The 24,742-nt window shown below is 45.8% G+C and overlaps 9 protein-coding genes and 1 non-coding gene across 10 annotated transcripts in view; 6 read left to right on the top strand and 4 right to left on the bottom strand.

Annotated features, from left to right (window-relative positions):
• The window catches only part of PAAG_11221 (hypothetical protein), a gene marked incomplete at both ends in the record, with an annotated part of 1,210 nt that extends 965 nt beyond the window's left edge, over window positions 1–245 (top strand). The window contains one exon of the mRNA XM_015846909.1: window positions 71–245. Within this exon, the coding sequence (XP_015703516.1) occupies window positions 71–245 (175 nt within the window). The remainder of the gene's footprint in view (window positions 1–70) is intronic.
• Window positions 246–3,527: 3,282 nt separating this feature from the next.
• Window positions 3,528–5,186, top strand: PAAG_01167 (proline-specific permease; the record flags this gene model as incomplete). The annotated part of the gene is made up of 1 exon (XM_002797262.2): window positions 3,528–5,186. One exon carries the CDS (start codon window positions 3,528–3,530, stop codon window positions 5,184–5,186), a length of 1,659 nt encoding a protein of 552 aa, XP_002797308.2.
• A 1,082-nt stretch (window positions 5,187–6,268) lies between these two features.
• PAAG_11220 (hypothetical protein) lies at window positions 6,269–6,612 on the bottom strand (the record flags this gene model as incomplete). Its single annotated transcript, XM_015846908.1, has 2 exons — window positions 6,269–6,345; window positions 6,504–6,612. 2 exons carry the CDS (start codon window positions 6,610–6,612, stop codon window positions 6,269–6,271), a joined length of 186 nt encoding a protein of 61 aa, XP_015703515.1.
• A 706-nt stretch (window positions 6,613–7,318) lies between these two features.
• PAAG_11219 lies at window positions 7,319–7,392 on the top strand. The gene has a single exon. It is a non-coding gene; the product is annotated as a tRNA-Asn (tRNA).
• A 1,416-nt stretch (window positions 7,393–8,808) lies between these two features.
• On the bottom strand, window positions 8,809–9,163 carry PAAG_01166 (hypothetical protein; the record flags this gene model as incomplete). Its single annotated transcript, XM_015844257.1, has 2 exons — window positions 8,809–9,003; window positions 9,059–9,163. 2 exons carry the CDS (start codon window positions 9,161–9,163, stop codon window positions 8,809–8,811), a joined length of 300 nt encoding a protein of 99 aa, XP_015701038.1.
• Window positions 9,164–9,176: 13 nt separating this feature from the next.
• PAAG_01165 (hypothetical protein) lies at window positions 9,177–10,466 on the top strand (the record flags this gene model as incomplete). Its single annotated transcript, XM_002797260.1, has 1 exon — window positions 9,177–10,466. The coding sequence occupies one exon, from the start codon at window positions 9,177–9,179 to the stop codon at window positions 10,464–10,466; it is 1,290 nt and encodes a 429-aa protein (XP_002797306.1).
• Window positions 10,467–14,682: 4,216 nt separating this feature from the next.
• PAAG_01164 (hypothetical protein) lies at window positions 14,683–15,978 on the bottom strand (the record flags this gene model as incomplete). The annotated part of the gene is made up of 5 exons (XM_002797259.2): window positions 14,683–14,931; window positions 15,021–15,146; window positions 15,283–15,468; window positions 15,518–15,598; window positions 15,802–15,978. 5 exons carry the CDS (start codon window positions 15,976–15,978, stop codon window positions 14,683–14,685), a joined length of 819 nt encoding a protein of 272 aa, XP_002797305.2.
• Window positions 15,979–16,212: 234 nt separating this feature from the next.
• On the top strand, window positions 16,213–18,155 carry PAAG_01163 (M-phase inducer phosphatase; the record flags this gene model as incomplete). The annotated part of the gene is made up of 5 exons (XM_015844256.1): window positions 16,213–16,463; window positions 16,568–16,635; window positions 16,702–16,921; window positions 16,987–17,712; window positions 17,783–18,155. 5 exons carry the CDS (start codon window positions 16,213–16,215, stop codon window positions 18,153–18,155), a joined length of 1,638 nt encoding a protein of 545 aa, XP_015701037.1.
• A 1,658-nt stretch (window positions 18,156–19,813) lies between these two features.
• Window positions 19,814–20,875, top strand: PAAG_01162 (hypothetical protein; the record flags this gene model as incomplete). Its single annotated transcript, XM_002797257.2, has 2 exons — window positions 19,814–19,990; window positions 20,183–20,875. The coding sequence occupies 2 exons, from the start codon at window positions 19,814–19,816 to the stop codon at window positions 20,873–20,875; spliced, it is 870 nt and encodes a 289-aa protein (XP_002797303.1).
• A 937-nt stretch (window positions 20,876–21,812) lies between these two features.
• Window positions 21,813–24,467, bottom strand: PAAG_01161 (cullin-3; the record flags this gene model as incomplete). The annotated part of the gene is made up of 4 exons (XM_015844255.1): window positions 21,813–21,987; window positions 22,129–24,008; window positions 24,080–24,250; window positions 24,300–24,467. 4 exons carry the CDS (start codon window positions 24,465–24,467, stop codon window positions 21,813–21,815), a joined length of 2,394 nt encoding a protein of 797 aa, XP_015701036.1.
• Window positions 24,468–24,742: the final 275 nt, after the last annotated feature.

Here is a 24,742-nt window from a genome sequence, read left to right as displayed (position 1 = left end):
GTTTCCTCAAGACATGGCGATCCTTCGCACCGCAGACGGCAGAGGTGTGCCTCTCCGATGATGCTGGGAGGTATCTCTGCGAGTTTATCTTCTATACGAGCTTGGCGCAGGCATATATGGAGCGGAGGAATCGGAGTGTTGTGTTTCTGCATGTGCCTGGGCGGACGGATGAGGCGGGTATTGAGATTGGGAGGGATGTTGCGGTGGCATTGGTGAAGTGTTTGGTTGCTTGTTGGGTTGATTGAAGGGGGGCTGTGGTTGAGGCGCGGGGAATGAAAGAATTGAGGGGGTTTGGCATTTTAATAACCCCCCTGGTTTTGCTTGGCGTGGACGCGGGGTGGTCTAGCATATGTATGCGTGGGATGAAGACATGATTTTATGGCACTTGCCCGTTTACGATATATACGAATTATGTATTACTTATCGGAGGTTTCAGGGGGTGGTTAGGTGGAATATTTAAGCCCTAGATGTCTAGGTACGGTGATAGAATCGTGAATGATGACGTGGGTGAACTGAGGGTTGATGGACTTAGTGAAGGATCCAGAGCCTTTTTGGCCCTTTTTATCTCTCTTCTTTTTCTGTCAAAGCTTCTCTTCATCTGTCTTTAGTTTTAACTACTTGTCGATTGATTTTCTTATTTCGGGGTTTGACCTTATTTGCGGCATATATGTTAACGACGGCTCTGAATTATGCACATTTGTAGGGACTCACTCTCACCCTCGTCCATTTCATTATTTTATGGAGTACACATATGCATTCTTGACTCTATGTAATATATAGCTCTGGCGTAAATATGAAGTTCACTCTCATCTCATAAGGTCCTTCTAACTGGACGTCACTGTAGCGTCAGCACCGTTATAATTTTCGATAAAGGCTTCTGGCTACCTGAGTAAAAAAGACAGATAATTATGCATCAGCCGCGTTGCCTGCCTCACCATCAAAAATTCCGCCTCCAGGAAATGCAGAGAAACCTAGTCCTCACTAATCATTCATTCTCACCGGAGCTCTGGCTGGGCGGTGACAGGGCTGGCTTGGCCATATAAAAGAAAAGAAAAAAAAAAAAAAAAAAAAAAAAAAAAAAAAAGAGAAAGAGAAAAAGTAAAAGAAAAGAAAAGGAGAGAGAGAGCAGAGCAAAAGAACATTCAAAGCTTAATCCTTGCGGCCTTGAAAACACAGCTCAATAAAGTCTTTGCTAGTGACCGCTTTGGGCTGTGTCTGACCCGCTCGACGAGAAAATCGAGAAAACTGGGCCAGGGAAACCCGTTGTTCAGCCGGTGGTCATAGGCAGACCGTTCCCGTGCAATGACCCGATCCCCGATCCAGCCAGGATTTGGGGGAGACAGACTTGCGCAGCTGCTTGAGACAGGACTTGAAATGGCCTGAGGGTCTCATTTCACGCAACTCTCTCATAACTACTGGGCCCTACTAGTTCCTACTAGTTCCCGGTGCCCGGCTCATCAAAATCCAATAGCCATCATCAAACGGGCAGAGCAGCTAGACGACGCCATTAGGATTTGATAAATGCCTCTTGCTGGAGAGAGGAGTAGAGCTGGTTTTGGTCGCGAGAAAGTGGAAAGGGATCATCTGGAGCCTGTACGTGGTGGGATGGAGTTGAACGTGGTTAGAGAGTAAGTAACTAACTAACTCGTGATGCTGGGTTGAAAAATTTGCCATTCCTTAATTATTGAACTACAGCTCTTTTGACACTTGGTTTGTTCATTTTGCTGGACGCACAAACTCTGTCTATAAAAGGGGTGTATATTATTCCACTGTATCTTCTCTTTTCATGGGTTTTAGTGGATTAGCTCAATTGTCTTGTGGGCGTGTAATAATTGTGGAGTTTGATATCTGAATCTGTCTGAGTACGAAAGTAACGAAACCCACGCGGCCCACACCAACCATGTCAACCCCAGCTTTTGCATGGCTTGGCTTCTGACGAGAACCTTTTTAACTCCTCCACCCCAATCAAGCAGTTTGTTGTTCTGGTTTTGGCCACTTCGAAATACTTGCTGTTGAACAACTCCCAGACGCAATCAGGCGCAATGAAACCAGATCTGAATGGTCTTCGGTGACGAGACAAATCCGAGCTTCCAGAGTGTTGTTGTTCTCTGGCGTTGTTTCGTGCAAGTTACCATATATCCGAGGTCTTCGGGATTTGGTGGATGTAATCTCCTCCGGCTGCCAACAAAACCTCCACAACTCGTGAATAAATGGCGGGTAAAATAAATCAATCAATCAATAAATCAATAAAATAAAATAAATAAGAGAAAGCTCTTGCTTTGGGCGTTCTTGTCCCCGTCATTCAAAAATGAGAAACCCTCAAAATAGCAATCAATCTACGACAAGGAACTTTATCCGTTACCAAGATGTCCAGACCAACGGTTTTGTGTGCTACGGAGGTACTACAACATCGGAATTTGAATAGGCTTCCGGCAGTGGCTTAAAGCCATGGTGGGTTTGGCTTTCTCTGCTGTGGGCCGTTGGGCGCTGCTCCTACGCTGCTCAGCCTGGCAATTTTAGAGCTCTTCTTTACTTTAGTTAAGCTTTCGTTAGCCCTCTGGCTAGCAAACGCCCGGAAGCTTAGCACCTAGGTGGGAAGCGATGCGTAATTTTGAGCGACCTTCCCCGGGGGGGCCGGGGCCCCCGGGAGGGGGGGGGGGGGGGGGGTGGGCTGCGGTAAGTAAGTAAGGTTCTCCCTTGGGGAGGGCAGAATTAAAAAAGATTGTGGAAGTGTGGGGGAGGAGGCAGCATGTGTTTTGAGAGTCGGGGAAAGAAAAAACGTTTCGAAATACTCCGTATCAAAGCGGTTTTGGAATATGTCATTTGTTTCCAAAAACTGACTTTTTTTTTTTAGTGTTTCTTTGTGTTGCTTTTTATAATGATATCATTGCACACCATGATTCGGCTCAACGCCTCCCTCGACTGCTACGATGATGTTCCCCACATTATTTATCACTGCCGAATAACCCGTGGATCTGCACTCTTTTGGTTGACTAGTCTCTTTCTTTCCCCGGTTGCAGCTCTTAGTCAACTCCCAAGTGGAATTCGCAGCAATACATACACATTCTGGGGGGCCCAGCCGGAAGGATGGCTGCTCGCGAAATTGCCTTTTTAAACTCTCCCGTGGAGGCGAGCACATTTCACAATACAGACTTCAGTCCGTTGGCGCGTTGACCAGATAGTTCTCCTTCTTAAACCGCTTGCAAGTTTTTCTACACACATAGCACGGCTTCATGATTTCTGGTCCCGCGAAAGAGGCGATCCTTGCATCTGATTATCTTGTTTCGAACTCCTTAATAACCCAGTCAAATCCCCACTTTTCATAAAACTCCCCCATCCTTCCAATCCCTCTATCCCGCTCCGTGTTGTCAACCTCTGTTCTGATCTCCCCTTTCTGCCTTGTCTCTCCTTCCTTCGTTCTGCAAAGATTGTTAGGGTTCGAATATCCACACATATCCACTACCCATGCACTGAATTTGTACCTCTCCAGTCTTCAGGTTGCACTAAAAGGAAGCATCTCGTCCAATATGGGCGAACAAGAACGAATTCACATTGGAGATGAGGGTAAGGGCGCTCCCTCAGCTCCCGAGAAGGGAGATATCAATCGAGATGCCATCCGCGCTCTGGTCGAAGCCGAGTTGCTGGACGAGCGGTATGCTAGGACCCAGCGCGGCCTTAAGTCAAGACATGTACAGATGATGGCCCTTGGAGGTACAATTGGCACAGGTCTCTTCGTTGGAAGTGGTCTTGCACTCTACACGGGCGGGCCTGCTTTTTTGCTTTTCGCGTACATCTTCATGGGTCTTCTGGTCTTCGGCGTGGTCACGGCGGTTTCTGAAGTGGCTACGTACCTCCCCGTTCACGGTGGTTCTATGAGCTATTATGCATACCGGTATTGTTCCCGAAGCCTGGGTTTCGCGCTTGGATATCTCTACTGGTACTCTATGGGTATTTTGGTGCCCAACGAAATTACAGCGGCTTCAATGGTCATTGAATACTGGCACCCGGACGTCCACGTCGCGGTCTGGATCACGGTCCTCATGATTGTGATCATTGCCCTCAACTCCCTGCCTGTCCGCTGGTATGGAGAGTCGGAGTTCTGGTTCGCTGGACTCAAGGTCATCGCTTTGCTCGGCCTGCTTATGCTATCCTTCATTCTCTTCTTGGGAGGCGGGCCGCGGCGACAGCGCTTGGGATTCCACTATTGGAAGGATCCAGGGGCAGCCAAAGAACACATCCTCACTGGAGACGCTGGCCGCTTTGTCGCGCTTCTTCAAACTGTCGTGCTAGGTGCCTTCGCATTCCTCTTCGCCCCCGAGTTGGTTGTCACCACCGCAGGAGAGATGGAGTCCCCCCGTCGCAACATCCCTCAAGCATCGCGCCGTTTCTTCTACCGTCTCCTCTTCTTCTACGTCTTTGGCGCCCTCGCCATCGGCGTCATCTGCCCCTCTAACCTCAAAGATCTCAAGGATGGTGGATACGGTGCGGCCTCTTCACCATTTGTTCTGGGCATTAAACATGCCGGAATCCCTGTGCTGGACTCGATAATCAACGCGGCCATTCTCCTCTCCGCCTGGAGTTCCGGAAATTCTTACCTCTACATGTCCTCTCGATCGCTTTACTCCCTCGCTGTAGCAGGTAATGCGCCCAGTATTTTCAAGACCTGCAACCGCTATGGTCTCCCCTACGTAGCGCTGATAGCCAGCTCCCTCTTTTCACTTCTCTCCTATCTCACTGTCACTAACAACAGCTCAACCGTCTTCCTGTGGCTGGTCAGCTTGACGAATACTTCCGGATTTATCAGTTGGACGTGTTGCTGCATCATATACTTCCGCTTCCGTAAGGCAATAGATACTCAAGGTGTCGAACGGCCGTACAAGTCCGTCATGCAGCCCTGGGGTGCCCGGGCGGGCATCGTCGGATTCCCATTTCTCGTTCTGCTCAATGGATTTTCGAACTTCTTCCCTTCCAACTGGACAGTTGCCGGGTTTTGCACGTCTTACATCGGCCTGCCGGTGTTTTTGGTCATATACTTGGTCCACCGTTTCTGCAGCAGAAATGAACCCTGGTTCTATTCGCCCTACGATGTCGATTTGCAAACAGGCCTTGAGGAGACTAGTGAAGCTGAGAGTCCTCCGAAAATTCGAAAAGGCTGGATTAGGTATGTTACTGTTATGTGGGAGTAGAGCGGTGATGACATGTAGTCCGTAATAATGATGGTAGGAGAGAATGACTGGGTTTGGATTCGACTGGTTTCCTTTCTAGCGTCATGTTATCTCCCTTTTAGCCCGTCATGATGAATAAGGTGCACATACCTTCTCCCATTTAACCATGTCAATATGCATTTCTCAATATATTCCATGTTGGACTAGCGGTTGTCTCGTTCTGCGCATCTTACATGCTCATATTGTAATTTCGACTGGCCATCGCCAGTGTACATGAGTTCTAATCAGTCTCGAAGGATACGTGAATAAACTAATAATGGTGTTTAAACCGCTTGTTACCCATTTACTAAGTTATCAATGTGCAACGTAAGGATCCGTCACCCCTACTAAAGTTTAAGCCAATTAGAACCGCATTGGTTGGCCGGACACTTCAATCATCCGGTGATGCTGCATAGACCCACTAATCACACAACAAGCATAATGTTCCCACTGGACTGGGAGCAAGTAGATAACAGTGTCAAAACTCATAGTACCTTGACTTTTCGACGAATCTCGCTTTGACGATGTACTATGACAGACTCCATGCTATTAGAACTCGACAAATTAAGAGCCCCCGCCTTACAAGCGTCTTAAACTCCAGTCTAGTGCAATCCATCCAGACCGTTCAAAAATATTATATAGATACGGTAATGTCCACAGTACATGATCCCTTCGTAGCCCTCCTTCGCATTCTCCGTAATACAGCATCTCCTACAAATGAACGAATACCATTAACTAAACAACCACTTCTAAATCGCCCACTTAAAAAGCAGACCGCATTCGACAAGAGTACGTCTTCAAAACACCGTATGCGCAGTTACCGGTGCAAATCGTGGCCTGGCCCTAGGTTTAGCGAAACCTAGCAAATTCGTCCCCCTGCTCTTGTTTCCAGCCTCAAGCGTTCAGGTCTGCAGACACTCACTCCTTTGCCGAAAAGTGTCCAGAGTGTTAAGTAGGGGAAAATGAACGAAATTTGAGACATCGTATTTCTGTCGGACGTGGATCACCTTCGTGCGAGAATCGGACCTCGGCCAATTAACAAAATATACCCACCAAAAATCACGTCAAAACTCCCACTCCTCCTTATATTCCTTGTTTTTGCGAATTTCGGAACCAGATTGCTCTAAAACACGCCACCAAACTGAGATTTGTATGTAAATTAGCAGTGGAAAGACATACAAGAACGTGGTGTCAGAAAAGGGGCAATTTGTTTTTATAAATAGCTGCCAAAACCAACAAGAGAACTAACTGCAGGACAAACACTTACTGGTTGGTTAGTTAGTTACCATCATAGATTACTAAGCCATTGAGATTCTATACTCTGCCCGTTTGATAATTTTACTATGACAGCCTGGGCCTTTGGGCTTGGTGATATGAATGGTGCACAGCTTGAGTAGTGTGCCGCCATGATCAAGTTGACATAGGAGAGTGAAGTGTTGTTATCACATGTCAACTCTTCAATATCTGTAAGATGGGAGGGACTGTAACTACTACCAGGAGCTCCTGACGCACTATCATAGCAAGCCTGGTGTGTGGCCACGGCCAGTGATACGCCGGGCCCTTTTGTATCATAAAAAGAAGTTTGGTGCCTCTGGAAGCTCAATCCTGCGTTAATGAAACAATATGGGCAGCTAAGTTCTTCACTGTTTTGACGGTCAAGCTGTTCAGGGCCATAGAAATAATTCTGGTTTAGCTGGCATTAGTGTGCCATCAGTCCAGGGAGCAAGATTTCTGAATGGGTAATCCCCTCTGACACATTTAGAATAAAACAAATGGAATCATTGAATTGTAACTTGGTTTCTCTTTGGATGCATATGCATCCGCTTCTCTGAAGTCCTCAAAGCAGCCTTCAGAAAACTTTGAGGGAGAAACTGAAGCTCGCAGCTCTGCTAATCTTCAGTGATCTCAGTCCAGTTATCTCTTTTGGTGGTTTCTGGCCATCTGGAGGATACTAAACTCCGGCAGACGACTCCGTGGTCAATTAGATTCTCCTGAAACTTCCGACTACAGGCTGAGGTGCTTGAAATTTTTGTGATAGTCGTTGGATAAGGGGTCTAGCGCAACCTGCAGCTGTCCGGATAATAACTTTTCCGGAAATTGGAAACTGTCGATGAGTCTCTGTGGCGCAATCGGTTAGCGCGTTCGACTGTTAATCGAGAGGTTGGAAGTTCGAGCCTTCCCAGGGACGATATGAATTAGTATAATTTTTCTTTTTCTTCCTTCACCATAATTCTTTATTTGGTTAAGGGTTTTGCGCTCAACAGATTGCATGTACAAAGTCCACCAAGGGTAGCAGTAATTGCCCGTGACTCTCTGGTATGCACATACTGACAGATCTATTGAGCAGCTTACATAGTCATCATAAGTGATGCTTTTTATATACCATTGAATTGGACATGAACAGTTAGTTATATTTGCGTCTGTCGACTCACAGCCCAAAAGGTGACGCTTTGTTTCACATCCAGAATATACAGCCAAATTTGCACTCCACGAGGGAGTTCGACGAGAAAAGTAGCCAAACAGGATAATTCTTTTATTCCCTTGGTATGTTTTGAACTCAATCTTAAGGGTTTCCCTTGTTGAGCCCCGTTTGCCTCTACAAACCCCGGCAAAATTTTGAAACCTATGAAAGTCGCATCCCTTTGAATATGAGTAACCCAAGAAAATAGGGAAAACAACAAGAGATCCTTAGCGACGGCCTCCTAGCCGCCGTTCGACCTCCTGACACACCGCATTCGTCACTTCAATCGTTGTGCTCCTACCGCCCAAGTCAACTGTTACTATCCCTTGAGCGCAGACGCATTCCTCACGTTCTAGCAGCTTAGATGAGGCTCTTTTCTCTCCCTGCCTCGAAAGCATTTCAGTTGCAGTCCAAAATGTAGCAAGGAGCTGGATATGTAAACAATGCTCCATGAATGGAATGCCAACCGACGTTCCGCAGATCATCCATCACTTCCTCTCCAACCCCTCCGGCCCCCCCCCCCCCCCCTTTGTTCCGTTTTTGAGCCGGACCTCCGTCAGAAAACAACAAATGATCCACTCTGGTCTACTCAATTGGTTTACCCAATATTTTACACAGAATCCGAGACTTGGAATTCTGATGACGTGAACGGATGATAGTTATCATGAGGATGATATTCCTAAACCTGAATCCGCACACCATCGCTAAATACGTAGAGTGCATCCTCGCAGCCAACACAGTCCGGCTGAAGCGACGGTGAGTGCTTTGCATAGTTAAATAGTTAAATGCACCGATGGACGGGCTAGACACTGGGAGCTGGAAGGGGCTTACTGGCCTTTATGTGAAACTGATATCATATCGCCCATGGCAATGCTGGCGTCACCACTGGTATATCCATATATGTATGTACTTAACATACAAAGATTATCACATCCATCTGCTGGTATTACGGACGATATGGTGTTGCGAAGAGTGCCATGAGTCCACAGACAATCAGCAGGACCGATGAGACCCCTTGTCGTCCGTTTTCTCTTCAAGCGAAATCGAGTCCACATGTATTGGCGTGTGCTACGTATATGGATTATTTTGCCATTGGTGAACGGTGGATGGTTGCTTATTTCCTTGATGATGATCAGTGTTGTATTACTGATCCATGGATCCTAACGCTAGAACTGAAGTAGCAAAAGTTTTGGAAGTCGAAATCGTTTGTAGTTGGTTGAAAATTACCGAATTATTTATGGATTGGGCGTATGATCTTTCCGATTGATAGTCTCCGGTTTCCAATTTTTCATGAGCTCTGCGTTCTAGTTTATTGTCATCTTCTGGGATGTTCCTCAGCTAAATATAAATGACCTGCAAGGCGAAATTTTATTAACATAGAAAATAACCCGACATCTTTCTTCACAACCTCCACTGTAACTAAGTAGTTAAATTCACTGTCGACTTCCACGGCCAATGAACCAGAAGGAGTCCTTTTGGAAGAGCAAGGCTTGGACATCTCGTGAAAAATAATGCTGGTGACGGATACAGTCAGCAACCGCAATCACAACAGCCAGATCCTCACTACCAACTCTTCTACCACACCCAACAACCGCAGTGGTAGCACTGAGGGCGGCTATCTAACGACTCTGCCTCCTGAGATCCTCTTTGAGATTCTCCAATATGTCGGTGTCGATGAGCTCAGGGCTGCCAACCTAGGCGGGTTGTTTATATGCAAGTACTGGTACAGCATCGCCTCAATAGTTCTGCTAGAAAATATAAAACTGTCCGCCACCGGCTTGAAGAGATTCCCCGCACTGCAGCACTCACTGGTTACGCAAGAGCAATCTCAACCGCAACCTCACCAAGGGAGTACACGCACATGCACATGTACCCATCTAACAACAGCAAGATCGGGATCTATACATGGCTGCACTACCCTCACGGCATCGCGGATAAAATCCCTCTCCGTCCAACTGGCGGGTTACTCGAACTGGCCAGCAGTGCTCGATCCCACGACACACCAAGGAATCCCGGAACGGTTCACAATCCTTGCCCTGTGGGCCGAGGAGACAAGGGCGGATATAATGCGCCTTGCTCAGTGGCTCGGCACGCTGCAGACACTGACTCGATTCCGTTTCCAGGCAATGGGCGAGTTGGACAGGCGTGGTCGCATGCAGGCGCATATGTTCGAACAGATGAAGAATTACTTGCACGAGGACGCCGTAGGGCGTCTGTGTAAAAGTATTCCAACGCAGCGCTTGACGGTTCTGGAGCTGGATACGTGCGGATCGGCCTTTTTAAAGGCGGATGTGGATATGGATGTGGATAGCAGAGAGGGCTTGGCGAAGGAGCATATATGTTCGCTGATCGGGATGTACGTTCCGGTCCTGCGACGGTTGAGGGTGAGGATGCATCGCATTTGCCCGGAGATTTTTGGCAGTTGCAGAGTTAGTAATGCCCGACATACGACAGCGCGGAAGGAGTTTGTATTTCATTTGAGTTTGTATGATCCATTGAAGAGGGTAACTGGTGCCAAATCTGCGATGCCGTGTACGGCAGCAGGACCGTGTGGGAGGGAAGTTCTGATAAATAAGATGATTGAGGGGGCAAAAGTGGCAGTGAAGCAGATGCCAAATTTGAAGGTTTCGGTTTTATATCATGTTTACCCGTTTGATCTTGTGGCGATGGATTGTCGGACGGGGGAGACGAAGCTGGTTGACAGCCAGATTGACTGGCTGGACAATGAAGATGTTGTTTTCGAACATGGGATGCACAGTTCGGCTAATTCGGGGAACTTCGTCAGCGTGTGCGCATTTTGATCTGCAGCCTATTTAGGATATGAGAGCTTCGCTGGATCAAGATGAGGAATGTGTAAGGCAATTTCCACTGTGATGTAGCGACACGACATCGAGCGGTTAGCCGCTTGCCATATCCCGCGTCGTCGCACTTGAGAATAAAACGAGAGGGAATGACGAGCTGCAGCAAAAACCTAGGGAATATATTTAAATAGTTTCTAGGTCAAGACCATTTCAGACAACCTTAATTCTTAAAACAGTAGTTAACTTCTCTGCTGAATTAACGCTTCTTCGAACAATAATATCAACAAGACCCCGTGTAACTGCAGGCACAAATGGTTTGCATCCCCAAAGGCAAGTTTTTGACGCCAGCTCAGGATATCTTGAGAATGAATTTTCACTGCGACCTTGGAATGATGCCAAGGTGGATGCCTCTGCAGCAAACTAACTGCCAGTCCTTGGTGTTTTCATCGCCCTTGGTCTTCCAAGGGAACCAATCAAATACGTTATTCAACTATCACAATGTAAATGGGGCCACAATAAGGGCTTGGAGTAGAGGAGAAAGTAGGGAGATATGAATACATTAGATAGATAACTATTTCCCCCAAGGTTATACGGCAAACCTAATTATTACTGATTCAATTTTTGTTAGTTATCCTTTCTTGAAACACGGGACCGCTTCGAAAAGATATAGTCTGATAAAAGAATAAAAACCAAAAAAAGAAAAAAATGTCACACCAGCATTAACGGAACTGTAGCACAAAAATGCACCTCACAGCAGCCGTGCAGTAATTTTATTTAATCCATGAACTCAAGTGTACTGAAACCAACTGTGCCATCCAGAAAAACATCAAGGAAGAAGAAAGTGGAGTTTCCTGGGGCTTAATTATGGAGTATTTTGTCGATCTTGTGATGTGTCAAAATATGACATTCGCCAATGGACTCCCAGTTCACCATGACAACCAAGCTCCGAATCCCGGAATAGACGCTTCAGATTCCCCAACAAACCGAACTGTTGAGTTAGAGGGAAATATCAACTGCATGACAGAACATAAAACAAAAAGGTTATAAAAAAAAGGTTTAATAAAGGAACTTCGATCGATTGTTTCTCACGAAGTTGGACCCAGTCACAATCCTTAATTACCTGTCAATATATATAACAGGGCTGATAGCTTTTGCTCACATTTAAGTTTTCTCACCATTTGCTCTCCCGCTTCTGTTCGGGCGGTTCCACACTTGCGCGTTTCAACAGAATATTGGTCTACGGTCCAACCAAGCAAAATCCATGGATGTGTTCCCGAGAAAACAAATGGTTATGCAGTCAATCCAATTACAATTGTTCCCATGGGAGAATGGATGGAAAATGGTTTTTTGACCGGGTCAACTGTGTAAGGTCGAAGCTATCCATCAAATTCAGATCACGTGATCACGTGGATAGATTCGCTTTGTTTACGGCTTGGCGTGACGCGGTATTTCAGACTTGAAGGATCACGATTTAATACCGAATCACAGAGTTCCCGCGCCACGCATGAATCAGGCTATCAGACCGAGACAGTTCCTTGGAAAGATTCATGTGAAATGTTCACATTTCTTGCGCAAGCGTCACATCATAACGTCATTGCCATGAAGTCAATTAATGCGGGACGCCAAGCCAGGAATCTCCAGAGATCATGAGATCATGAGATCAGCCAGACAGACCGTGACACATCGACGATGTGTTTTTTTCGCTTTTAGGCTATTTTAGGGGTGTGATTCCCTTGCTGGCGGTTGCGCTGGTGCGACATGGTAGCTTCCGAGCCACTGACCAAGGAGGTTTGGGAGGAAGAAGAGCTGGAGCTGAACCCCGGACGGTCCCATTGTGCTGACCTGCTGTGCTGGGTTGACCCGAGGTTCCTGCATGTCTGGATACTGGGTGGCTGGGATTCGCGGTGTGTGATCCTGTGCTATCTTCAGTTTGGTTGTTTGTTTGGATTATGAATCTGCGATGTTGTAATATATTAGTTGCCAAAGGAAAACTGTTCACTAAATCCTTGTGCTTTTTGTAAATATTTCCTTTCTCTTTTGGGAGTTTTGGAGGGGGGGTGTTTGGGATGGCTTTGAAGAATTCCATTCGGTAGCAAAATCTCATGAAATCAACAAAATCACTTTGACCCCGCTGTTGCATTATTTCAAGAATACTTGCAGAGAAGTTGAACATGGTTTATAGGTGGGCCCACTTTTCTAAAACAAATAAGCGCAGTCGACACAACTTTACACATATAGTTACCACATATATGTTAATTACTCATACATCTCTATTCGCCCTCCCCGTCCTCAACACCAGTGAGGGATAGATTAGAATCAGGATTAGGGATTAGAATTAGATTTAGTTGAGAATAAAAAAATCCGAGATATGTGATAAAATCACTATCATCAAAAAGCATATAAAGATGTGTGTGAGATATGAGAGGTATGACTAGTGTGTCTGAACGTTCAAAGAGGTTTAACTTCAGTTTATTTGTATGTGATTTATAAGTTGGGCCCCACTTTTTCTTTTACAACCACCTCTGTAAACATGTTGACCACAGCACCCTCTCTTTAAAACTACACACACTAGTCATACCCCACCATATTACTAATACATATCTCTTCAATCTCACCGCCCTCAACACCAAGGTTAGGGGTAGGTTAGGATTAGGGGTTCAGTAAGAGCTAGGACCTGAAGAAATATGCTAAAATCACTACCGTTAAGAGCATATAGAGAGGGGTGTGAGAGGGTGTGTGTGTGTGTGAGAAATGACCTAATTTAGTGTAGGTAGTTTTAATGGGGAGTCGTTTGTCTTGAATGCTTAAACTACACTTAAGGTTTTTCCAAGGCTGCACGAGTTGGACGTGGGTTTAAAAAAGTTGAACTGGTTTTTAAAAATCTCAACCCGGAAAAACCGCCGTCGGCGTGGGTTTATGACATAAATCATTGACACCCGCGCTTTAACACTACATACCGAGCCGTACCTCACATCCCCCTCACATCTCGAAATGATCTTTTGACGGTAGTGATTTTAGCATATTTCTCAGGTCCTAACTCTTACTTAATCCTAATCCTAACCTACCCCTCACTGTGTTGAGGGTGGGGGGGGTTGAATAGAGATGATGTATGAGTGTTCAGCATGTGTGGTTGTAAGTTATGTACAAAAATTATGTAGACTTGTGTTTATTTAGGTGAGGCGAGCCGAGTTGATCATGTTTTAAAAAAGTGGGCCAACTTACAAACCACGTTCTACCTGTAACCCCGGTTTTTATAGCCGAGTTTTAAAACCATATACAACTTTTTTAAAACCACGCCCAACTGTCTGACCAACTATTCTTGATTGAGCACAAGCCGGGTGCAGGACGGAAATGTCACCATCTCCTTTAAACGCTGGTAGGATCTCAGTGAGGTATTTGCTGAGCGCTCCAGCGGCTCGTCTGACAACTTGGTTGCCCGGCTCTCCCTCCCTGCTAATAATCCTCATGTATTTTCCGTTCCTCCTGAAATAATTGGCTGCCTCCTTGACGAGGGGTAGCACTCAAGGTCCCGAAGATACGCTGCAGTGTAGCCAAATCGTCCGGAGCGCTTATGGGCGTAAATTGCATGCTTTGGACTGCCAGAAAGGAAAACTATTTTTGGCAAGGCCCGGAGCTAGATCCTGTCCGGGACAAGGCTTGCAACCATTGATTGATAGGCGATTGCTTGGATTAAATAAACAGAGCCAGAGTGACAGGGAAGGGGGCCGTTTTTCACAACTTTCCCTAACAAGCTAACTACCCCCTTGCTCTTTGTTCCATTTCCTCCTGCTTTCGGACCAATAAATACACGAGCAGCGGCTGCTTGGGGCCGTTGCATGTCTGAAAGAGAACAAAAAAAAAAAAATTCGTTGTTAAACCAAGGCAGACAAATGGTGGGAAACTTGATTTTGCGCCTTTTTTTCAAGGTGGTAATTCTGGAGATAAATATGTCTGGTCAATTGACTCGGGATAGAAGAATGTCGTAGTTTATTTATTTTTATTTCTAATTATTATATTATTTTAAACTCCTTCATAAACAAAAAGAGACTTGCTGCTTGGAGTGACCCTATCCATAAGTATTTTTTGTCTCAATTGAGCATTAAAGAAAGCTGATGATCAGCGATGAGATCTATATTTGTAGGTGACACGCAGTTTGAGCGGACAAGGCCCACCCACAATCAAGCTGCCATGATCCGGATATCGTTGCTTTACAGCTTCATGGGACGGGCTCGTCACGACTTGCATGACGGTTTCTCTCCACTTTATATTTGAGCTCAATCGGGAGGTATTCTAGTTGCCTAACCAGCATGTCCAAAACACCAATGGTCCTATTCTTCTGATTATCCTGGCTTCTCCACAATGTGATGCTGAAACTGAGATTCTTCCCGTATTTTGAAGCATATTTTGAAGCAACCGTGGGTTTTCTTTGAGCCTTTTCCTGCCCTGTTGGCTCCCCCGATCGTAGCTAAAAATAAGTTGCAGCAGATCAGCTTCTTCCCAATTTGACTTCATAAACGAAGATCGAGAAGATTCGCTCGGTTACGGCAGGCCTACTTGAATTTCTAGGAGTTTATCTGTGTTTGTAGTTACATCTGTGTTGTCCCTTGAAACCAAAAAAGTTTCTTCCTCATAGTTGCACGCTATGGACATTGCTTCAGCAACCAGATCGTGAGGCATCCGCTAGAGAGGTTCGAGTAAGGGCTATGCAGTAGTTTATTGGCTTGGGCGGCAAGGACATCAAGTCCTTCTGACCAGTAACAGCAGCAGTCTTGGGGAATATCAGTCGCGGAGTTAAAAAGAACCACAAGAGGTATACCAGGTACCGGTACCTTTCCAAGTACCATGTGGAACGTGCAGAAACATGTTTCAGTACCTGATGCCGCTTCCCTTTGTTACCCAGTAAGCAGTCGTAACTCTCAACTAGCGGGCCCTGTATCCAGAGGTATCCGTCCAGACAATGGTGGCGGGCTAGGGACTTGCGAAGACTTCTCCCCTCCCCACTCTGGCGTACCGTTGCCCATTGCAACAAGTTCAGCCGTTCGGCTTCATACCGTCCCAAAACGATTCACTTTCTTTTTCTCCCCTCCCTTGCTCTTCTTCCTCCTCCTCTTCTTCTTTTCCTCCTTCTTCTCCTTCACTCGTCCTTCAACACCCCTTTCACACCCCTTTCACTTCTCTGCTCCACCCTTTCACTCCTCTTCCACCCTCACCTGTTCTTCCTACTCTAGCTCCTTGTCTCTCGACGGTCTTCCCCCCCCCCCCCCCCCTTCTACTACAACTGCTCTGCGTGCTCCTCTTCGGACCTCTCAACCCCTCCCTTCCCGTAACCAGTTACCTTGCCTCCCAGTGTCCGTAGACAATGGCTGTTTAACTTGGAATTCGGCTTCCTTCCCGTGTCGTCCCTGGTGGCTCGGATCTCGAAGTCAACGGAAAGCCGATCTCGTTTTATCAGACGAAAACCCCCACAACCCCAGAGGAGCTCGCCCTGCAGTGTGCATCGGTGTGCCTGCATTACATATTGGGCACATTCTGCATATTGAATTGACCTAAACGCGGCCAGTTATTCATTCCGCCCTCCCTTCATCTGTATCTCCCTCCTGGACAATCCTACGCTTGAGCTGGTACTGGCTAGGTTGTGTACTGGTCTACCGAGTGGAGGAACAGATAGAAGAGAAGGAAGGAAAGAAAACTAAAAAACAAAGATATAATACCGATTATCAAATACAAGTGACTTGCAGCTGCAGCCATGGAACATTCATCTCCCCTTGCAGCTATGCAACCTCCATCTATGCTCTTTGGCCACTGTTTTCGACCAGAGACAGCAGGGTTCCCAACTTTCCCTGCTGTCAGGTCTTTTGGTCCAAGCAGTTTCAATTTCAAGGATATTTCCAAGAAGAAGGGGAACCCGGATTACTTCAATGCTAAACCTGTTGGAGGATCTTCCCCCACAGCAAGTCTAGCCGCAGATCTGTCTCAGAATTTCCACATTGATCAAAGGTACGTGTTCTGATAGTTGAATACGTCATGGAGTCTTCTTCCCTTGGGTTTTTCTTCACTTTGTTCTTTACAATTCTTCGTTCGGATGCTGATCTTGCTTATAGTCCTGCGTTAGTAACACCACGGAGGTCACTGTTTTCAGCAAACTTATTTGGTCCCGAACATGGTCGAGGTGAGTTCTTTAGTTAGCCCCTAACTTTTGGTAAGTTTAACGGTGAAGCTAACAGCAATTATCTAGATACGATGACAACGCCCCCTTTACCGTCGTCCTCGCCTGCTATATCTGTCGATATGATGGATATGTCCCCACTGCCACACAAAACTCCATATAGTCACACCGCCGACATGGATATAGAATCTCCTACGGCTGATCTCTCCATACCTAAGCCAAATATCTACATGCCTAGTCCTTTGAAGCCGTCACCAATGGAGTCTCCGCAATGCAATGATCAACAAGAGTGAGTACTTTATGCTTCGCCGTGTTCTACAGTGATTGACTTTTGTTTAGACTGATTTCTAGCAGGAGAAAACGGGCTGCTTTCCTCCGCCCATCCTTGATGAGGACCAAGGCCCACTGTGGAATTTCGAAAAGCCCTGGTGGCAGTCAATCTCAACCGTCTTTGAAAATCGGAAATGGGAGTAATAAATCTACGTCGACATCCCTATCGTTGTCTGAGATGTTTGAGGGATCTCCTGAAAGGCCGGCTCCAAGGATATTTCATGGGAACGATCAAGTGGGTCCTCCTCGTCCAAGAGCCCCATTTTCTGGCTGTGTTGGACAAGCCCGTGACAATGGCTCTCCTAGCCATGGCATCGTGCGTAAGAGTTCGAACCCCTTTTCCCGACCCAGAAAGCAGAGCAGAAGATCACTCAGCATGTTTGAACATTCCGACGACTTAATAAACCAAAATGACGACTCCAGTGTGAATATCCAATCGTTACGCGATTTGGAAGAAGGGCCGACGCTTCACTTACCTCACTTTATACCCGAAGATCAACCTGACGGTCTTCCCCGGATCGAGAACGCTGTTTTGATTGATATTATTGACGGAAAATATAATGACAAATATGATGATGTAATCATTATTGATTGCCGCTTTGAGTACGAGTATGATGGTGGACACATTGCCGGTGCAGTCAATTACAATGATAAGGAGCATCTCGCAGCGGAACTGTTTTCCGACAACATGAAGCCAAACACTGTGTTGGTGTTTCATTGCGAGTATTCTGCTCATCGAGCACCCATAATGTGAGTTTATAATTTCCCTCCCATTCTTTCCACTATATCTTTGCACGGTTCCTTACATCTGCTACTTTAGGGCCAAATTCATCCGACACAAAGATCGTGCAGTCAATATTGATGAATATCCCAAACTTACCTTTCCTGAAATGTACATCCTAGATGGCGGATACAGTGCTTTCTTCGCCGTGTATCGTTCTCGCTGCGTTCCGCAGAATTATGTCGAGATGGGTGCGAAAGAACATGCCTTTGCTTGTGAACGAGGCCTGGGGAAAGTCAAGCAACGATCTAAACTTGGTAGAGCTCAGACATTTGCCTTTGGGCAGCATTCTCCCCAAATGGAAGACAGCCCTACTGGGCGTTGTCGGAATAGCGGTGGTGACCGCAACAACATATCCATGGAAAACCAGGAACCTTGCCGTTTGCCTGGACGGCGCATGCTCAGTTACTGACATCCTTCAACTCTCAGTAATCCCTGAATTATGGCTCTAAACGCTTTGATGGAGTTACGTCTTTACCCATTCTTTTCCGTCTTTCTGTCTCCCTTTTTTCGCCATCGCCTGTTTAGAATCTTTTCGACCAACTTAAATTTATCCGTGTTCATCTCGGCAACCCGCCTTCCCTTGGGGGGCGCCGAACTCTTTTCGCATTTCAAAAACAGCATTCGAAGGAATTGAAATGGCTAACATACTTGTGAGACTTAAAAACCTTATTATTGATTTCTTTGGACCCATCCATGCCGCCGCAGGTGCCATCGAGGGACAACAGAAGTATTCTCTTTAAGCCTGATATATTACATATGCGTGGACAACAAACATTTACGGCCCCTATAGAAATACTTGGACAATGAACAGTTATCAGCTCGGCCCAGTCTCGAGCTCATCCCCGTTATAGATTATCCGATACCTCTAACAAAATTGAGCGATATATGCTCATACTGCATTACTAACTCTGCGGGCATGGAACACCCAATTCTTTCTCTTCTACGTTTTCAGAAAGCAACTTTTATGATATGACCAATACTTTTTTTTTCACTTTTTTCACCACTTTATCCTCAGCGAACTTATTTCCTATGTCTGACAATCGCATATATCTTCCACCATCCATACGCCCCAATATGAAGGGACATGCAACGAACGAACGAAAATTCGATATACCTCCAACCCCTCCAATCCCACAATCTTTCTTTTTTGCTCCAATAGAAGTATATCGGATCTCCATTATCAGCTCAACGCCACCCTCCCCACTTCCTATGTTATTCCTGGATTTTATTCACCAAAATAGTTGTCCTCTTTTCGGATTCAACCGCATTTTGTCGATCTTCGAAACCCTTCCCCCCCCAAAAAAGTAATAAATAAAGACCCTTGGGCCCATCACTGACCAGCGAAGCTTTTCGTCGTCACGAGCCCTCTAGTTTTATTTTGAGATCACTGATAGGCCACATTGTACCGAGCAGATGCTCTTGAACAGTGGTGTTTTAATAGGAATTGCGGATGTCGAGGCTGATCTATTCTGCTTAAATAAAAAAATAACGAGGAAGAATCACGTAGTCTTGATTGAGTGGTTGCGCATTTAACTGCACCCTTTATTTTGAGACTTCTTGGAGCGGGATGAGAGAATATTCAGTGGTCGATTTTATTGGAGATGTTGGGAGAGGAACAAGAATTGATGTACTGACAGACTGGTTGGAGGAACCCGGTCAACCCCCTTGTTTCCTTACTATTTCCATTTTTTTCCTTCTCCTTTTTCCGAATTCCTGTCTTAGAATATACATTACAGTGATTAATATCATAGAAAATGAAATAAAAAGCAAGAAGTTTTGTATCATTTTATTAATAATATTCCTGTTCTCTCGTACTCCATATATATTTTCTGGTTCATGATTTGAAATTCCCGTGTCGGGTTTGGCGCGTGCCTGCTGTCGCCAAATAAATAGACGCGACTTCAATTTAACCCGATTAGATTCAACGTCACCCAACCAAAACATATGTATCCATCAAGATCCATCCGCACCCTCAAGTGCCTTCATACCACACCAAAAACCAGTATCAGCAAACAACAGCAATCAGGGTCGCGACACCAGTTACAGCTACCTTGACTGTCCCGAAGAATGGATATAGACGATATCCTCGCCTCGATTGACCGGCCAGACTTCTCATCGCCCGAAGCTACTGTCCTGGACGCCCAGCAACTTACGCGCTTCTGGGTCTCAGAAAGAGGTGTCCCGGAGCTTCTGCCATGGCCTGGCCCGCTGATGGAGAGGGTTATGGAGAGGGTTCGGAGGCAGGTGAGTGACATATTGGAACTTGAAGCTCCTTTGATTGTTTGTTGGTGGTGGCGGGATTTGAAGGGAGAATTGTGTGTAGATTGGAAACGTAGTAATCATAGGTTGAACCGCCGCAATAAACTGTTGTTCCTATAGCGACCTACTCCCAATAGTTGGGAAATAAAATAACTAAGGAACTCGATGTGCTTCCAGATTGAAAAAATCGAAGACCTCACCGCATCCGCCTCAGATCCCACCTCCGCAATATCAAACTCGACCAAAAACCCAACACTCAACCTCAAGCTCTCCATCCTCCAATCCGACCTCTCCCGCACCCAATACTTAATCCGCTCCATTCTCCGCCAGCGCCTCGCAAAACTCACAAAGCACAGCCTACATTACCTCCTCCTCTCCGCCCCTCCACCTTCCTCCCACCCCAACGCTTCACAATCTCAGCAACAACAATCCTCCCAAGCAACCTTCAACACACCCACACCCACCCTTCCCCCAACTGCCTCTTCAACACATACATATCAATTGAACAAAGACACAAAACACCCCCTCCTTTCTGCGCAGGAATCCGCATTCCTCCAGAACCACCAATCCCTCCTAACAGCACACTACAACAGCTGTTTCCTATCCACGTTTCCAGCACAGTTGCGCCGGCTAGACGATAGTGCGGGCGGGATAAGTATGATACAGGGCCCTGAAACCAAGGAGGTAGTGTTTGTGCGCTGTTTGGTGGACGAAGTGAGGATTGTTATCCCGGCTAGTGAAGAGGCGGGTAGTAGTAGTTATGGGGGTGGGGATATCTATGGCAGGAGGATGCGGTGGGGGGAGGTATGGATTGCGAGATGGGAGGGGGTTAAGGAGGCGTGGGGGAAGGGTGAGGTGGAGGTCCTTTAATTTGAGACTAAGGGATGGAACGTGGGAGAAGCGGGATTACCAGGGAACTGGGGCTTATCTCTTGTCTCATTTTTTATTTATTTATTTATTTATTTATTTACATGATAGTTATGTTTCTAAATACTGGCATATTTAGCGTGGCGTTTTGGATGGGAATTGGTAAGACTAGAGATCCGATAGACATATTAGATGGAAACACAGATTGAGAATCAGAAGAGCCCCCGTTTTTAGTTTGGGAATATTCTGTGTGAGATGTGGGGGAAATAGGGCCCACTAGGTAAAAGCTATAAATTATCAAGAGCTAAGGTAAAACCTGTATTTCTCCTAATCTTAACCTACCCCTAACCTTAGTGTTGAGGGCGGGATTTTGGTGAAAATATATAGGATAGGGTAAAAAGTAAAATTACTCAAGATTCCAAAGCGAGTCGTTGCAAAGTCTACGGTTGGAGGTGGCAATCATCAGTTGTTATTCAGATTGGATTGGTGGCAAAGGGAAGGTGGAGGAGGTGTGAAAGGGGGAGGAGAAGAAATCAAGATATATTCAACGTAATCCGTTGAAAAGTTGCATCATGTTCAGACAAATGAAACTTCCGAAAAGAAAACAGAAACCCAAATATTCCCCCACCCCCTAAATCCCATATAGCACCAACCCATGAATGTATAAAAACCGGTTACCCTGACCTAAGCAAATGGCAAAGAAAATAGAAGGGAAAGGATAAAGTCGAAGTTGAAGTTGATCATGTCTCATTGAGAAAGAGTCAGGGTGGAAAATCATGAAAAAAAGACAAAGGCGAAACGTCGCTTGTAAAAGGTAACTAGAAACTGAAAGAAAAAGAATCCAAATAGGGAAGCGAAAAGCAATGCTTATAGGGCGCTATGTAGTGTCATATAAGCATGTGGTATTGCTTTTGTCTTTGTTTTTTGTTTTGCAATTCGTCTATGCATGATAAACATAAGCTGGTGGTTCGGAGTCTGGAATTCGATCAATGTATTCACGATCTATAAGGCTCTCGATTCTCTTCTTGACCATGTTCACTTCAGGGGTGAAGCGGGATGCGAGTTGGGAGATTACTTCCGTCATCAACTGGGTGTGGGAAAGCTTCTTGCGTTGTCTATTGTTGGTAGCGGAAGTTAGTCATTTTCAACCTTCTATTAGATTAAAGGGGAGAAGTAGATTGATGTTTGAGAGTGGTGCAGTGCGGGGGTCGTTACGGAGTCAGGGGGTGGCGAAAAAAAGGAGAGGTAAAACAAACTTCATAATCCGTACGATGGCAGCTTCAATTCCACCGCCCCGTTCGTCATTCATCTTCTTTTCAGTTTCGTTCCGTTCATCTTTGTTTTCGACTTTGTTACCAGCACTGCTAACGACGCCGATTTTAACTTTGGTATACACGCTGTGGAATCCTTCATTGAAGAAGAATCGATCTGTCGATTTCACGTCCTTACTCATGGGCTCCTTCTTCAACACCCGGGTTTTGGGGGCTACAGCCAGAGACTGCAAATTCCTTGAGAGCTCATTGGTTGGGATATTTGTTCGAGCTTGTATTTCTTCGAAAGAGAGTGATTCATCTGCACCTAGATCATTGAATAGCAATAGAATCACCATTGCGTAGGTGGAAACGTTCAAGTCATGACGAGCGACCTTACCATTTGGTCTCGGGAAGGTAGCTCGAATATCGGCTGTGCCCATGCCAGATTGCCATTGCAATTTGCGCCCATTGTGTTGGCCAAGGTAGAATTGCTCGAAGCTTTGTTTAAGAAGTTCGATGTTTTTTGGATAGGTGCATTGGGTTGCTAGAGTGCCATCTTTATTCGAGTTCGTCATCATTTCCATTGGCCACATGGTGCTCGTGAGCACGTTGATCTCGAGATCAATGCGTTTTGAATCTGACTCTTGCTGCGAAATATAATTCGCATATTTGGATGTGAGGCCCGAGGATAATTCCATATCCTTGAACATGGCTTCTAATTTTTGAGTGAAGGTGTTGCCAACCTCCATTTTCATTTTTTCGATCATCTGTCGTTCAGCATCTGTGCTTGCAGAACGCTTCATAAGTAATCGTCGGGAAAGGTGTTTCTTATAATAAGTCTCGAAGAGATCTTTGTCCCGAATATATCGCAGCAGGGTGATTCCGCTCTCCAGTAAAGCATCTATTTCTTCTTCAGTTTTACCTCGAACTCCCTTCTTCAAGTTTTCGTCGAAGAAAAGGGACAGATATTCTGAGCTTCGGGGGTTTGCATTGATGAAGTCCGCGAAACTTGTCGTTATGGAGGTTTGCATCCCTTGGTCTGCATTAAAAGACATCTCCCAAACCCTATCAAACATGGCTTTCAACTGCAAAACATCATTCACCCATTTAATTGCAGCTGCTGTTTGTAAGTTTACTGGAGCCTTATCATCTGGACTCTTGCCTTTTGTGCCATTTGCAGCTTGGTCTAAGGGCTTTTGACTTAGGAGAGGTCCTTGCGAAAAATCCTTCGCTGCTTTATTGATTTCTGATCCTAGTTCGACGATACGAGCTTGTACAGCTGATGTTAAGGCCCGCTTCTTTTCATCGACCCTCGAGTTTAACTCGTAGACATTCTTCAAATCAGGTAATCGATCATTACCTAGCATATACTTGACCCCGCTATCGGGCATAGCTATGATATTCCCAATGTGTTTCTCGACTAGATTCTCATCAATAACCTGTTTGATCTTGTGCTCTGTCGCCGGAGACAAAGTATAGCGACAGCGTTCTTCCTCTTCTCGCAACCTTTCGGCCACTCGCTTACAAAACGTCGAGGCATCGGCTGTGGCAAGCAGACGTTGACCTTCCGCGAGGTAGAAAAGTCGACTCGACTCTAGAAAAGACGGCTCAAAGGATGTGACATAAAGTTTTCCAGACTCCTCTTCTCTTTCCGTCTCATACAGCCCTTCAAGCATATATATGCAATGCCGTATTAAGGGGCGATCAATGATATTTCCATCGCGTTCAAGCCGGATCAGGAACAGAACGGTGGCTTCAAAGACATCAGCAACGGTCATTTGTCTATTCCCCCCAATGTCTGCATTTAGGACGTAGTCACGAAATGAACACATCGCGGTGACGTATATCGACGGGCGGAGTTTGTCCTGGAGGATTACTTTATCCTTTTTTGGAGAAATGAGTATTAAACAAATGTGAGGTTGGCTGGAAGAGAAGAAAATATTGGAAATCTTACCATGTACATAAGTACATCCGTAATCATTCCCATACAAAGCTGGTGATCTTCCCAAACCTCTCTTAATTTCCCTAGGAAGCGTTCACCTGCTATTCTTCTCTCGTTCACTTGATCCAGCGTGTCGACTGCATCACCTTCCAACGTAAGTGACGGAGCAATATATGTGGTGACCTGCTTTAACACCACATTTTGAAGCCAATCTTTTTTCCAGTTCAGCTACACGATCGTAGAGATCCATGCCTTTCTTCCTGAGGACCAGTTTATACGCATTCCGGTATAATTCTTCAAACGAGAGGTTCGAGGCATTCTTGGTATGAATTTCTCGAAGAGAGGAGGAGAGTACATCCCATGAAGTGTCAAAATCAGCAGAGTTGTCCCGCGCCGCCATGCTCTAAGATAGTTGAGAGTCAGCTGGGAATCCTTGATCCAACGCTCAATGTAGCAAGAAAACAGTTTTGCGGTAAAACAAGTGGAAAGCGGGGACGGAGCTTTTGTGAGTAAGAGAGCGGTGAAAAGCATACCCGCCGTGGAACACGGATTTTATTTTTCGGTTTCATCGCCATTTTTCATTGGAAAATAACGACTTTGCATCCCGTGTGTGAAATAAATGAAGTTGAAGAAACAAGGGAGCCTTGTATGTTGTTGAGGCAGCTGCGGGATTGG

The sequence above is a fragment of the Paracoccidioides lutzii genome (genome assembly GCF_000150705.2).
Source record: "Paracoccidioides lutzii Pb01 unplaced genomic scaffold supercont2.2, whole genome shotgun sequence".
In the NCBI taxonomy this organism is placed as follows: Eukaryota; Fungi; Ascomycota; class Eurotiomycetes; order Onygenales; family Ajellomycetaceae; genus Paracoccidioides; species Paracoccidioides lutzii.
Note: the sequence above shows the minus strand (reverse complement) of the source record. Positions and strands in the feature narration are given on the sequence as shown.